Below are 15,530 nucleotides of genomic sequence, written 5' to 3' on the forward strand. Positions count from 1 at the left end.
TCATATCTTTTAATCTAATATACAATTACACATACAATTTGAACATTTTATAACATGGCCGAATGTATTAATAATCGACATATATATATATATATATAACCTACCCTAAAGTTAAAGTCCAAAAGCTAAAACAAACAACTAAAACAATCATAAAACACATTCATTACTTACCATTTAATAACCGAATTTATTAAACTAATAAATTACCATCCATCACTTTATTTATATTTCATTTCATAATTCCATCATTAACATTTATTATACTAAATACATGTTATACTTATTATCTTTCATAACCAAAACATATTACTTTAAACACATATACATTCAAATCTTCCATCACCAAAATACCAAAACATAATTTGTTAAACATTATATCTAAGAAAATATCCAAACAAGTCTAAACATAATAAGCAAATTTTGCATACACCTTATTTTAATATAAAACACATTCCAAATTAATCATTTAATACTTTATGACTGAATCATATAACAAGCTTCACAAACATCATACATTTTGGATACATTCTCGATATAAACTCATGCCAAGATCATATATATATAACATAACCATTTCATCCATACCATCTCTGAATATGAGCACATAACTATAATCAACCATGGCACACGGTATGATAATCAAAATAAACTTAAACTACAATTTAACTAACACCGAACTCAAACATAGAAATTAAGCCATTTTCGCATGGCTTCCATTATACATAGACCAAAATACAATATTCCAAAACATAACCTAGCCTATACATGCCATAGGTTAGAAAGTTTGTTTATTTAAATACCAAAGACAGACGATAGTGTGATAAACTTGGCTGACGATCCCCGAGCTCGTAACTCAAATCCAAAATCTATAAAACAGAAACACACGAATACACAGAGTAAGCTTTTATAGCTTAGTAAGTCATAAGCAAATATCAACTCAAAATATATCAAAGTCATATTAAATTTTAACTTAATCAATCCATAACCACACCTGATTAACATAACTATCACTTTAACCGAATTTTTATAAGGTTAACATTTTGCAAATTTTCATTCAACTTTCAAAACCAATATCATTATATATTCAATAATACTTCCACACATTTATACAAGCTTACAAAACAAAATATAATTTCATACACCATCACTACTTATTTGGCCGAATATGCAAGATCAAGAATAATATCACATATGTACATATCTATAAGGCCGAATATGCAAGTTCCAATATAACATCACATAAGTACATACCTATGTGGCCGAATATGCAAGGTCATTTAACTCAATTTTACTTGCTCAATCCCCAAATCAGCTTGAAATCTTATATGTATAGGCTTGAAAATAAATCACCGGTATAAAACCTGCTAGGCATAAGCCTGAATCACACACTGGCACAAGGCTTGCTAGACTCAAGGTCTGATTTTTATTCACCGGCATTAAGCCTGCTAAGCATAAAACCCGATTACATTCACCAGCACAAGGCTTGCTAGGCTCAAGGCCCGAATATCACTATTTTAAAGCTGTTTCGTACACAATTCATATAACAAAAACTCTAGATATTTCATATCGATCATACGGACTTTCAAATGATATAACTCAATTGAATTAAAGTCAAATACAATATTTCTATGCTTAAACACATTCAGCTAGTTCTTTTATGAATATATAGATTCCAAAACAGCATATTAAACCAAGTTACATTCAATATAAATGATGTTTAATTGCTTAAAGACTTACCTCGGATATCAACGAACATTATAAGTCGGCTATTCGACTATTTTTGCTTTTCCCCGATCCAAGTCCGGTTTCTTTTGTTCTTGATCTATATAATTTCAAATTAACCTCATTTAAACACAATTTCATTCAATTTAATCCAACAACACATAAATGGGAAAATTATCATTTTACCCTTAATATTTCATACTTTTACAAATTAGTCCTAATTGCATAAAACATAAAATACACAAAATTTCCATTCAATATGCTTAGGCCGAATGTCTGTCTAGCACATATAAATACGCACATTTCATTTATTTTGCATTTTATTCCCTCAATTTATTATTTTTGCAATTTAGTTCTAATTACTCAAAATCTTCAAAAACTCCAATACAAAACATGTTAATCTAAAACATATTTTTGATATTTCATCATCAAAAATCACAAAACACAAATATTCATCAATGGCATAACTCAAAATACGCATCAAAATCAGAAATTTAAGCATGGGTCGAATAGTACTCGAAGCAACGATCTCAAAAACGTAAAAATTATCAAAAACCAAGCTAAAACTTACCTTGAATCAAGCTCCAAAAATGGCCGAACCTAAGCAACCTTATTTCTTATTTCTTTTTTTCTTTTTTATATTCGGTCATGCAAAGAATGAACAATGGCTTTTGATTATTTTATGTTTTATGTTTTATGACATTATTAACCAAATTACATATATAACCTTTATAAAATAATAACAAAACCATATAATGGTTGTCTTTTACCGTCCATCACAATATATCATGGGCAATTTGCATCTTAAAACCTCCAAATTAAAAGAACAACCACTATTCGGCCCTTTCACAAATAACCACTAAATTTTTATTTTACGCGATTAAGTCCTATTATTAAATTAAGTATACAAATAATCAAATTTTCAACGAAACTTTCACACATGCAAATTCACATATAATAAACACAAGAAATAATATTTAAATATTTTTCTGACTCGGATTCGTGGTCCCGAAACTACCGTTCTTATTAGGGTCTAAATCGGACTGTTACAGTAAAAGTGGTAAAATTTTATTGTTATGGATTTTCAATTAATCAAATGAAAAATTGAGAAATTGAACCAATTGTTAATAGCCAAATGGCGGTGGATGCATAAGTGTCATCCACTAATTTTGTTAATCAAGCTTAATATTAAATTAATTAAGATTTAGTTAAATAATTAAGTTTAATTAAATGTTAAACTATGTATTTAAGATAAATTAAAAATAAATGAAAGGCATTTCTTATCATCTCAAGAAAACAAAGATGGAGAACTATGTTATTGTAATTTTTATGTTTTTAATGTCTAGAAAGTTTGATTTAGTTAGCCCGTGTATCAATTTGTAAAATTGTTGAAGTTTTTAAAAGTTACCATTGATGAATGCTTGATGAAATTGGTGTTAAATTGTTAGATTTCTAAGCTTAGAAATGAAAAATGACTATTTTGTAAAGTTTAATTGCTAGTTTTTGAACATAGGGACTAAAGTGCATAAATTTTCAAATTGATGTTAAAATTATATAATTATAGATAATATAGGATTTTAAAATATGAATTTAAGATCAATTTTGAAATTGAAGCTTAAATTTAAAAGATATTGCAATTTTGGTTTTAGGGACTAAATTGAATAAAATGCAAATTTTAGGAAACATTCAAAAAATGAAATTGAATTGACATATGCATGTAATAGGATATTATAAGGTAATTGAAATTGATAAATATGATCGAGATTTGAATCAATTAGAAGATAATCGAGGAAAAGGAAAAATTGTAGATTAGTCCTCGACATTTCGTTTGTTGTTGTTTTTGTCAGGTAAGTTCATGTGGAACTTACTATGTTATATGTGTTATGTTTGAATTATGTTATAATGTCAATTAGTTTAGGTTAATTGTAATTTGATAATGTTGGAATCTAAATGACTAAATCATAAAGTACGAAAAATATAGTTATTATGAATAGATACAATGTATTGAATGAATGTGAAATGGTTATATTATTTAATGACATGTATATGATGATATTGCAATATTTGAAATGGCACGGAAACAATAATGGTGCCCATGTGAATTTAGTAAACGATTAAGACACGAATGACATGCCATTAAGGTCCAAAACGAAAAAAAAGGATGGTTCAATCGAAAAGAATGAAAAATGGTGTTTGATAAGGGATTAATACAGTGGCTTGAGATCCAACATATGTTGCTGATTCTCTAAAGCTAGTGTCAGCAACGTCAAACTAAGCTCGTATGAGCAACCCTGGTCTGAAGCTAGTGTTAGCAGCCCAAATATGTCAAATCATATGAGCAAATTAGTCTCGTGTATCCGAGTTTAATTTTCTATAGTTATCCAGGCGAAACAAAAACGAAAACAATAATTAAAAATGGAAATGAAACGATTGATCGTGGATTGAAATGTTATATTTATAAATTGAGTATAGTTTAATAGTATATGTTATAATATGAAATGACTATATATCTATATGATTATGGTATTATATTTTGATATGCAAATGAACTAACATAGTGATTGTGTGATTGAATCGTGCATGAAAGTATAAGGTTGCCAAAAGATGCCATGTTTGTACCAATGTGTTTCAATTACTAAATTGTTGTAATGTTAATGTAAGTTAAGTAAATTTCATATGGACTTACTAAGCATTCGAAATGCTTACCTAGTTGTTTTCCTTTTTCTATAGTTTTCGCTTTGCGGAATGTGTCGGTCAGATCACTTTTAAGCTCACACTATCCTGCTATTGACTCGATAGATTTTTGCTCGTTTTAAGCTCGATTATGTGGCATATACATAGGTGTTGTTATATATATGTTTACCTTGAATGATAGTTGGACATGAACCTAGGATAATGCTTGATTTTGGATTGGTATTGGTTATATATACGTGTGTGTATGTTGGTAATATGTTAAGCTATATATGTTGTACTTCAATGTAAAATTTGGAAGTCAACTGGACTGTTTAAATGATGGAATTGAACGAATTTGCAAGTTTGAATGGTTTGAAAATTTCAAAAGTTTAATTGATAGGTTTAAGTACCTTATTGATATATAAATGTTTGACCGATTGAGAAGTTGTTGAAATGAAGTGCTCAGGTAAGCTTTGAATTGGTTTTTTTGTAGGTTTTTAGTGTGCTTTTAATCACGATTTGAGTTTGAGTTGGTTTAGGCATGAAATAAGTACCAAAATGTAAGTTTTGACATATTTGGCATTGAGGTATTGATACCTTAGATAAAGATATTAATGCTTAGCGATTTTCTTCAAGTTTTTCAAACTTCGATCCTTAAAATGGTATTGATACAAAAGGTAAAGTATCAATACCTTGTAGAAAGTGTCGAGACTTTAAGTCTGGTATAAATACTTTTGGTTTTAAATTGAATTTTTTGAAACATCAAAGCTCAAAATGGTATTGGTACCTAGCAAGAGTATCGATACCTGTTTTGAAACTTTGAAAACTTTGCAATTTGATCTTATTTCATGTTCGGATTAGTAAATGAGCTTTCATAAGCTCGATTGAGTCTCGAAAATGTTTGTTTAGCATGTAATGACTGCATGTGTGGAATATTTGAATGTTTAATTAATTTATCTACAGTGTTTTCTATGGTAGTTGCTCCGGCAACAACTATAGCATTCCCATAGCTCAAACTTGACGATCAGATTAGGCGATAAGTGTTACAATAGGTGCATGCATTATTACTTTTATGCATTTTTTATTTTACATTCGTTCACATGATTAATTATAAAGTTTATAAATCTAACAAATTCAATTAATCAATATAAATGATCAAATTAAATTAATTGATTTATAGTGGGTTCCTGAATTCAACTAATGAATTTACAAGAAAATGTATTAATATATTAAAAATAAATAACTTTTTAATTTTAAAAATAAAAAGAATTTAAATGTTGTAATCAAAGGTGGAAATTGGACGATGAAACATGGGTCCACACATGTAACGACCCTATAAAATAGACCGCCACTCTCACGCCGGGCTTTTCGCTATATCACTCACTTACCCTCACCCACAGCTGTGTGCGTGCATCCAACGTGCTGTAATTAAAACACCGAGCCCAATCCAACCAATTTTAAATTCTTTGACAATTTGATTTACTTTTTAAAGATTTATTTAATTAATAAAAAGGAAAAGAAGAAACAAAAATATTACTACTGTCTGTTACCTTGAGAAACCTGACAGCCGCGAGATCATCGAGAGCCGAGCCCACTAATCGCATCTTCGAAGTTGGTGCCCAATGGATCAACGGCTGTGATATGGCTTGCACCTTAACAATAAACATTGTGAAAGGCGTGGATGGAAACTTCATAGGAAGATGATGAATAATATGCTTACAAAATTAAAATAGAGAGAGGCAGCAGATAATGGCAAAAGGGTAAAGCGAATAGCTGAGTTAGAGCTGAGCTGAGCTCACGAGTCGCTTTTTTCATTCAGTGTTGAGTCGCTTTACCAACCTAACACTTTTTTTTTCGATTAAATTTCCATGGGTTTCTAATCAACGATCCCTTTCTGCTTAATTATTTTTCTTGATCGCAATCCTCCATTCCTCGTTTGCTGCAATGTAAGTTTCTTCTTTTTTATCTTGTGTGTGTGTGTGTGTGTGTTTAAGATTTAGGTTTATGACGAATTAATCTCTCTCCTTTAAGTCATTTGTTAAACTAGATTAGTGCCATTTATTTACTCTGAAACGTAATGGGAAACGAAATCTGCCGATCTCATTAGGATCTGATTCAAATGAGGGCTATGAATCTTTCCAATTCGAAAATGGAGTCTATGGATCTGTAAACGACGATTTATTCCTGAAAAGAAACTTTGATTTTAGCTAAATTCTACCTTAATGTAATGATATTCATCGTTGTTCTTGTTTTTCTTTTTACATCATTAATTTCAATTTGCTTTCATCTGCCTTTGCGTTATTTTCTGATTCTTTTAAGAAGTCCTTGCTAATCAAACTAATGTTTATTGTCTTCGTATTCAATATTTGGATATTTGTCTATTTTGACTCTGTTCTCTGATATTATGTTCATTAGCAGTATTAGGCAGGCTAGGGTTTCACCCTTTCTTGTTTAGCATTGCTATTTCATAGTTCTAATGCTATCTGTTAATATTTCTTTCCTGTTCTGTGTGTATGTGGCTGCAATCTCATCAGTCTGTTTTTCTGTAGATGCAAGAGTCTTAACCAAAATGCCGCTGGCAATATAGAAATGTGTCTGCAACTTTGCATGCCCTGAGTTGGAGACCATAATGTATGCTGAGAGTGTGAGTGAGGAAGCGCTTCGCCAGGATTTTGAGACGCTGACTGTGTCTAAACGACTTGTTAGGAGTGTTAGCCAGAAGTTGAGGAAAAAAAATCATAGAGGTGAAGGGGGTGAAGAGGATAAGGTGAGAGGGGTTTCCTTGAAATGTCTTACTCTATATGGTAGAGGTGGTGGTTGCAAAGTCGGTGCTGACACAGGTGAGGAGCTTGGTGATCCAAGTTATAGGAGAAGGTCAAGTGCCAGTGAAGAAGGAAAGGTGTACAAGTCAATTTGTGGTATAGAGGACAATAATTTCGATTGCTTCTCATATGGTGTGAGGGAGAAGTTTTGGAAGAAAAACAATAGAAAGGATTTAGATCTTGAGGAATCAGTACGAAACAGCAGGATGCATATCTTTCTGCCTGATGACATTCTAGAGATGTGCTTGGTGAGACTACCATTGACCAGTCTTATGAATGCCCGGCTTGTGTGCAAGAAATGGAGACACTTGACCACAACTCCTCGGTTTTTACAGATGAGACGAGAAGGTTCATGTCAAAAACCATGGTTGTTTATCTTTGGTGCTGTTAAGGATGGCTATTGCTCTGGGGAGATACATGCACTGGACGTGTCTCAAGATCAATGGCACAGGATCAGTGCTGATATACTCAGAGGAAGGTTCATGTTCTCAGTTGCCAGTATGCAGGATGATATTTATATTGTTGGAGGTTGTTCAAGCTTAACCAACTTTGGGAGGGTAGATAGGAGCTCATTCAAGACACACAAAGGTGTGTTAGTCTTTAGCCCTCTCACCAAATCATGGCGTAAAGCTTCATCTATGAAGTTTGCTAGATCAATGCCTATTTTAGGAATATCCGAGGTCTGTTCAGATTTTTCTGTCATTCAAAGCCATCAGAATCGACATGATAGGCAGTTTCCCAGATCCCGAGTTGGTGGGGTGTCAGATGTTTACGAGGATCCTCACAGGCTTTCACTCAGACGTCAGTACAGAAATGCTTTTGATGAAAATGAGCCTTCATTATTACCAAATAGAAGATCATACAAGTTTATTAGACAAAGATGTGAACAAGCAAATATGAAGGGTTGTAAAAGGTTCGTGTTGATTGCTGTTGGAGGTCTTGGATCTTGGGATGAGCCACTGAATTCTGGTGAAATCTATGATTTTTTATCAAATAAATGGACTGAAATCCAGAAGCTGCCTATAGACTTTGGGGTTGTTTGTGCTGGTGTTGTTTGTAATGGGATGTTTTACGTTTGCTCTGAGAATGACAAGTTAGCGGGCTATGACATAGAAAGAGGTTTCTGGATTGGAATCCAAACCTCTGCATTTCCTCCCCACGTTCATGAGTACTATCCAAAACTTGTTTCTTGTAATGGTCACTTGTTTCTGCTGTCTGTCTCTTGGTGCGAGGGAGATGGGCAAATTGGTCGGAGAAACAAGGCCGTGAGAAAATTGTGGGAGCTAGATCTGATGTATCTTACATGGACCGAGGTCTCAGTACACCCTGATGCTCCAATGGACTGGAACCCTGTTTTTGTTGCTGACAGGAACTTAATATTTGGAGTTGAAATGTTTAAAATATTTGGTCAGGTTTTGGATTTCTTCACAGTGTGTGATGTGTCTGATGTGGAGATGAATTGGAGCCATATTTCTAGGAATCACATGGCTCATGAATTAGATGCTTCTTCTTGCATGACTAAGACAATGGCGGTGCTACATCTATAATGTCTTCTGCTGCAATGCACTGTAATTCAACCAGAAAATTATAGAACATGAGATGAGAGCTGCTCTTTTAGGGGATTTCGCTCATGCATTTCTACCTGTGAATTTTCTTATTTATTTCTTGGAATTTCCACAATTTGTACAATGGCGACCACCACATCTGAGTCTCTAGTACTTAGCCTTGCTAGTAATTTCTTCACCATTGTTCATAAACTGATTATGTATTTTTCATCTTGCTTCTGTTGCATTATCTGTAATAAATTTCTGTCCGTTCATTCATTAATGTTCTTGTCCTTATGTTTTCTTAGATCAAGTTGCATCATTTCTCATTTCTAATTATAGAAAAAATGTGCTTTTTTGGAGATTGAGAATCAAAAAGCATCACGATTCTTGAATTCAGAAATTTAAGGATTGATTGAATGATGTCAATGCTGAACTTAAGGATTGATTGAATGAGCTTATCACATATAAAATACCGTTGCTACGTCCATTAAATGAATGAACACTGGCATTCATTTTAGATATATGACTAGTGCTCGGAAGTTATTTGAGTTTGTCTTGAAAAAAGTTTGAATTTGATTCAGTCATTATTGAGTTAAATTCGAGCTATTGATCGAACTGAATTCAAATTTAAAAATACTTGACTTGATAAGATTTTTATTCATATTTTTATATTATTAAATTATGTTAAAATTAATTATTAGCTTGAGTATAAAAGTTGGTAAACAAGCTTAATTGAGCTTGAACTCGAGTAGTTCAATTATATCTTGAGTTCGAGCATAAAAATAGATGTTCAATCAAGCTCAAGCTAAATATCAAGTTTGAGCTCGAACTAGACGGTACTGGAGCTCGGCTTGACTCGATTACACCCCTAATCTTAGAGGAGAGCTTACCTCTATCTAATTTCTAATAAAAAGGATATCCCAACCTCACTCATTCATTCATTCCACAAAAGGGTCCTCTGAAGTGTTAATAAAAATGAAAAGGCAATAAAAGAACTAAAGAGGTCTATACCATTCAATGCCCAAAACAATAGTAGTTCGTATAAAGAAATGAAGGTCAATGAAAATAGCATCATTAAGAACAAATGAACAATTTCTTGAAACCCTCTACAAGTGGGAAATCCATCCACATATACAGCAATATATCTACTTTCAAAACTATCCACGTAGGGAGACAAAAGGATAAAAACTACATACACGTTGCTACTCACCCAAATATGCATGAGGAGCGTGCAATACAAGAAGCTTATCCCATGTTTGGAAAAATTCCAGAGAAGTTTGGGATCTTGTCAACATGCTTCAGGGCGCGCTCTGCAATCTGTCGGGTTCTGTAGTCGGCATGGTGGAAGGCATCAACAAGTGCAGTGCTCACATTTTGATCTCCAGAAACTTCATAGGCTATATCATCATTCCTTAAAAGTCTCTCTACAACCCAAACAGCTCTTCTCCTCAAATTCTCCGTTTGTTTCTCGAGTAACACGTCAAGTATGGGCTTAATTCCCTCTGCCTCGCACAAAACGGACACACCTTGCTCAATATCAACACCATCATCCAACAAGGTGGAAAGTGCTGCAAGTGCTGCTTCAACCACCTTTGCGTTGGTGTGATCCAAGAGAGCAACCAACTTATGTACAGCCCGTCCTTCCAAAAGACAAAAGCTCTCTTTAAGTGAACATGTCCCCCGGTGGACGCGACACAATCCTGTTATAACGGGCTGTTTGCTGAAACATGGAAAGATAGTAGCACAAACTCCTGGTGGTGGCATCTCCGGCAATCTTGTCAAATTTTTAGATTCTAGAGATAAGTTCTCCAAAGCTGCGGCAGAAACCATCTGGACATTGTCAATACCATTGGTCTGAAGCAAATCAATGAATAACGCTGCAAGACCATACTCACGGCAAAGAGCAACAGCGTCAGGCTCATCTGATAAGACAAATGTAACCCTTGCAAGCACCCGAACAAGTCCTTCAAGGAATGGTGTTACGAAGCGAGTGCCCCTAATATCTCCTTGCTTGATTTTAACAACTCTAGAGATGATCAACTGAAAAGCACCTTCATCTAGCATTTGCCTCGTGAGGCCCAAATCCCTCTCTGGGAGTTCAGCTAAGAGGCCAGCAGCTGCTGCCTGTTCTTCAGAAATTCCTGTATTTTCTGATATGACTCTAATTAGGCCGCTGAGCTGACCAACTGTTCCACGTAGTGCATCTGCTAATTCCTGACCCATGTGAGGAGAGAGATTCTGGAGAAGTTTTATGGATGCCATCCGCAAATCCTTCTGTGGAACCTCTATAAACTGAACCAAACTGATAGTAGCTCCAGAGCTTTTAATTGCAGCAACAACATTCAGAACTGTTGTCGGAGAATTGGTGAGTCCAACAAGAACTTGAAGAAGTTTGCACTCGATTGGTGGACCAGTGTTGCTGATTAGATGAAGTAAGTTATGGACATTGTCTTCAGAAACAAGAGTCTGATGGTCCGGCCCAATAGGAATGGAGTCAACATCATATCCTGAGTTTACAACATTGGACAGAATTGTGGCAGAGACTTCTTTAAGTCGCATGGGAAGCTGACCAACAGTGAAGAGGTCTCTGACAAGAGGAGGAAGTATTCCTGCCTCAATCAACACCTTCGAGCTTGCATCAAAAGATGAAATCTGGTTAAGTGCCTTCAGAGCAGCTTCTCTTGATTGCATGTTACCACTTTTCATGATATTGATTAGAGATTCACCAACAGTTTTTGCAACGTGTACCTTCACATCATTATTCAGAACCAAGTCACCAAGATATGCAGCCATGGAATGCTTTGTTTCAGGTGGGCCTGCAGCAATATCATTTTACATCAACTATAGCAATGTAAATGATTGGCATGAAAATTTCAGATGTCAAAGGTCAAACATAAAATACTTCCAGCTCAAATATTTCATCCCAGAGTGAGCAGCAAGAAATAACTAGCAAGTTACAGGGTCAGGACAAATGAACCAAGGACTATATATGAACACTAGAAGGCAATTATTGTTACATAAAATGATCTGCATTCAACTGAAAAATAGTGTATTGACGAGCACGTTTGCAGGATATAATAAAAAAGGGAGCATCAAATTTTTCAATGAAACAAAGATAAAACCAATAGCACATGACTCCGCCCCAAAAAAAAATGGAGGACCAGTATGCTGGCAGCAAGTTAGCAAAAGCATAAACATGTCAAGGAAAGAGAAAGCACCTTCAAGAATCTGGGTCAAAAGAGGCTGCAGTCTACCATTTTCAGCCATCTGTCGGACATTGTTCTCACACTTCTCCAGATTTTCTAGAGTTTTATCAGCTTTCTCAACAGTTGAAATGTTCTCAGATTTACTGCTGGTCATTCCAACTAATATAAGAATTGCTCCATTAATAGAACCAATCTTCTCACACAAGGCTTCAGATTTTGAAAGTTCATACAGCAAAGAGACAGCCTCCTCCCTCTCCTTGGACTGTTCATGGGACAAGAATTTAACTATTGTGCGCACAGTGTCCCCCTCAGCCAGTATTGCCTGAAAAATAATGCAATAGTTAATAATCCAGTCCCGGATGCATACACTACAATGATCTCATTGTCACTCAACAGGAAAACATCAAACCTAGAACAACCTTATTATCTTCATCTTCCTCGACCACTGCAAGGAGTGTCTCCAATGCTTTGCACCGAACTTTACGGCTGCTGCTCTTTAACATGTCAACAATCATAGGTATCAGATCAGCATTGCGTACAACATGCTTATTTGATCGGTTCTTTTGGCAGATACGTTGGATAAACCTCAGAGACAGCAGAACATCATCTTCTGAACTGTTCATATTTAATGATCTACGAGCCATATCAAGCTGGGCTGCTTCATTCCTAGTAGTCCACTCTTCAATGGTGTTCCGCAAAGCGATACTCGGGTTTAGATCCGCACTTTTCAGTTCTTTTTGGGTCAATGGGCAAACCAACCTCCTTCCACTTTCTCTGCATTCCTTGAACCATTTTTCAATTGCTTCACGTTCAAATGTTTGGCCATTTTCTAACGTCACAGGGTCACGCATAACTTGCTTTGTCAAAGGGCAAACAAATGCATCATAAAGGGGCTCTATGTGCAGTCTCTCAAAATGATGGCTATCGTCTGACTGACTGCCAGGGTCGTAACTTCCGTCCCAGCTCCCAGCCATCTGACTTATATAGTCACCGCACAAAATACAAAATTGCTTAACAAATAATCACCTTCTTAGACACTTGCACTATTAACAGAGACAACAACAAACTGAATAACCAATGAGATAACAATCTTTAGAAGGCAGGCAGGGTACAATTAGAAACAGCAAAATCAGAGCTCAAAGGTTCAATCAAATTCAAGCAGCTACAAAGTGACCATAAACAACACTAAGTTTTTATATGGAAAAAGAGTGTATGAAAAACGCGATTCCAATATTAACCCTCCATTAGCTTGCCAAGGTGATGCAGGATACTAGGAGAAACTAAGTGCTTATCTAGAATTGGTTGTATCAGAATTAAGACATGGAAATAAAGCATTACAGAGTACATATATATAGGGGAAAAAATCCCATCACAAAATCCCAAAGCTCAATTTCCAAATCTAAATTAAGTAAGTCGACTGAGCAATGAATTTAATGAAATTAGATTAGAATCTAAGTAGAAAAAATGGAAATCAAAGAAATAGCAACTACTTAACCCCAACTAAATATAAAGTGAGAAAAATTTAGATTAGAAAGGCAGCAACTTCCGCAGCTGCAACTCAGAGCTGATTTAAAGAAAGAAAGAAGGTAAGAAAGGAATCATACCCTTTTTTAAATTTTGAAGAGAGACGAAAAAGGAATAGGAAGGATGCGTTTGACAAAACTCTAGTTCTAGTTCGAAAAATCGCAGCACAACTGAGGTTGGAATAAAGGGGCGAAGTGGATTCTTCCCATAAGGTGTTTGACTTGCATGAAATGATTAAAATCGGGGGAGTTTAGAAAGAATTTGAATTAGGGTTTGGATCTTGATGTTGAAAGTGCTGATGATGGGGTTTCTTCTTTTGCTGGGAAGAAAAGAACAAATAGGAATAGGAAGAAACGAAAGAAACCAGTGGAGAAAATTAAATTAAAATTAAATTAAAAATAAGATTAAGAGTTGGAAAAATAGGAAAAGTTGACCCAAAACGAGTACAGTGGTCATCCCATCTCATTTGCCAAAGAGAGAGAAAAGGGGGGGGGGGGCGTATGGAATGGAGGCACCAACTCACCATTCAACCTCCGGTGACCCCACTCCCCCATCAGTGCTCCAACCATAACACCCCCCCCATAAAAAAAAAAAAACCATGAAATATATTTGATTTTTTACTTTTGGCCATTTTGCTTGGTATCCAATGATTCAACTGCAACAGGAGGGATAGAGGGAGGGTGGCTGCCATTGCCTTGCCGGATGGATTTTAAGAGCAACATTGATTCAACTCTATTTCAAAGTCAATCTATGTGCTCAATTAGTAAAAATCTGTTCAAACATAAATACACTACTCACTAATTACTTTAATTTATTACACCTATTTATAGCAATACTATTTTCAAACATAAACGCAAGTGCTTCATTTCCCCTCTTTGTTGGGCTAAAAATGCACTTGCGCTAATGTGCAATAGATGAAGTGAACGCACTTTCCAAAAATATATCAAAGCAGTTGTGTAACTTGCACTTAAACTTATAATCTCTTAAAATGGGTTACAACCATCATCATACTTGATATCTTTCTTATTGTTTACTACTGTAATTCTTTTAAATTAATTTACTTATCTCTCCCACATTTTATAAAATATGATACTTTTTTCATAATCTCTCTTTTGATAACTATCATGGAAATGTTGAACCCTAACATTGTACCAATTGGCCAAAGGTGACCATCCCATCTCCAAAATGTGGGATCAATTCGCAAATTTAACTTGTGTGATAATGTAATTGTATGTGTGAGTGAGTATGTGAGTTATACTTAAATGATATATATATATATAAGCTATATTAGAAATGCTACAAATAGTGGTTCAAATGTTTCATTTGAGACCTTTTGGTAATTTGACAAACTTGAGCATTCTATATTCTTTTTATAATTTTCTCATTTACAATCGCTACAACCACCACAACGTTCTCTATCCTTAGCCATTTATCATCTTCACAACTATCATCTACAACCGCACTTGTTCTTCGGAGTTACCTTGATCTTTCTCTTTATCATCTTTCCATGATACCTAATTTTTTTAGTTTATAACGCTTAATTACCTTAACAAAATAACCATTTATGTTTTGGAAACTCTAATAAGGAGAGGCAGTTACATGTAATGAGACATTTTCTACCTTTTTTTTTTAATTTCATTGAAAATCATAGTGAACGTTAGAAAGTCAAACACTCTATCCCTTCCCATATCTAAGATTTAATGAATATGATGAAGACAAATGAGAGAAATGACACAAATGATGGAAGAAAATAATAGGAAACATGATCGAAATTATCTATCAAGTTATATCATTTTCAAATATCACCACTTCCCAAAACTAACCCATAAAAAATATTTCCACTGAAGTTTCCCTATCCAAAATAGCAATGTAGAGAACACTTGCCTAACCAAACACTTGGATTTCAATGGCAAGTGTTGTACAAGGAGTTGTGCCAAGAGTATTAGGAGCTGGGTTAGTACTATGGAGAAGCTTTTAGTACTGTTGAGTAATTTTTCGTTGTGTCTCATTAAATAGGACAATCGAATATTTATATA

At 34.6% G+C, this 15,530-nt stretch overlaps 2 protein-coding genes and 1 long non-coding RNA gene across 4 annotated transcripts; 1 reads left to right on the top strand and 2 right to left on the bottom strand.

The window, feature by feature from the left end:
* Positions 1–687: 687 nt before the first annotated feature.
* LOC107947431 (uncharacterized) lies at positions 688–2,383 on the bottom strand. The gene is made up of 4 exons (XR_001697113.2): positions 2,294–2,383; positions 1,738–1,822; positions 1,252–1,442; positions 688–866 (listed from the first exon to the last, which is right to left on the bottom strand). It is a non-coding gene; the product is annotated as an uncharacterized lncRNA (long non-coding RNA).
* A 3,387-nt stretch (positions 2,384–5,770) lies between these two features.
* Positions 5,771–9,040, top strand: LOC107945241 (F-box/kelch-repeat protein At5g42350). Its single transcript, XM_016879166.2, has 2 exons — positions 5,771–6,341; positions 6,945–9,040. The coding sequence occupies exon 2, from the start codon at positions 7,025–7,027 to the stop codon at positions 8,762–8,764; it is 1,740 nt and encodes a 579-aa protein (XP_016734655.1). The 5' UTR covers positions 5,771–6,341; positions 6,945–7,024; the 3' UTR covers positions 8,765–9,040.
* Positions 9,041–9,782: 742 nt separating this feature from the next.
* Positions 9,783–14,396, bottom strand: LOC107945240 (U-box domain-containing protein 44). 2 transcript variants are annotated; one of them, XM_016879164.2, is made up of 4 exons: positions 13,575–14,396; positions 12,390–12,944; positions 11,983–12,292; positions 9,783–11,580 (listed from the first exon to the last, which is right to left on the bottom strand). In XM_016879164.2, the coding sequence occupies exons 2-4, from the start codon at positions 12,942–12,944 to the stop codon at positions 10,010–10,012; spliced, it is 2,436 nt and encodes an 811-aa protein (XP_016734653.1). In that variant the 5' UTR covers positions 13,575–14,396; the 3' UTR covers positions 9,783–10,009. The 2 variants fall into 2 exon arrangements, with proteins under 2 accessions (XP_016734653.1, XP_016734654.1); XM_016879165.2 differs by having other exon boundaries at positions 12,390–12,948; positions 13,575–14,223.
* Positions 14,397–15,530: the final 1,134 nt, after the last annotated feature.

Source organism: Gossypium hirsutum, chromosome A01 (genome assembly GCF_007990345.1).
Source record: "Gossypium hirsutum isolate 1008001.06 chromosome A01, Gossypium_hirsutum_v2.1, whole genome shotgun sequence".
Classification (NCBI taxonomy): Eukaryota; Viridiplantae; Streptophyta; class Magnoliopsida; order Malvales; family Malvaceae; genus Gossypium; species Gossypium hirsutum.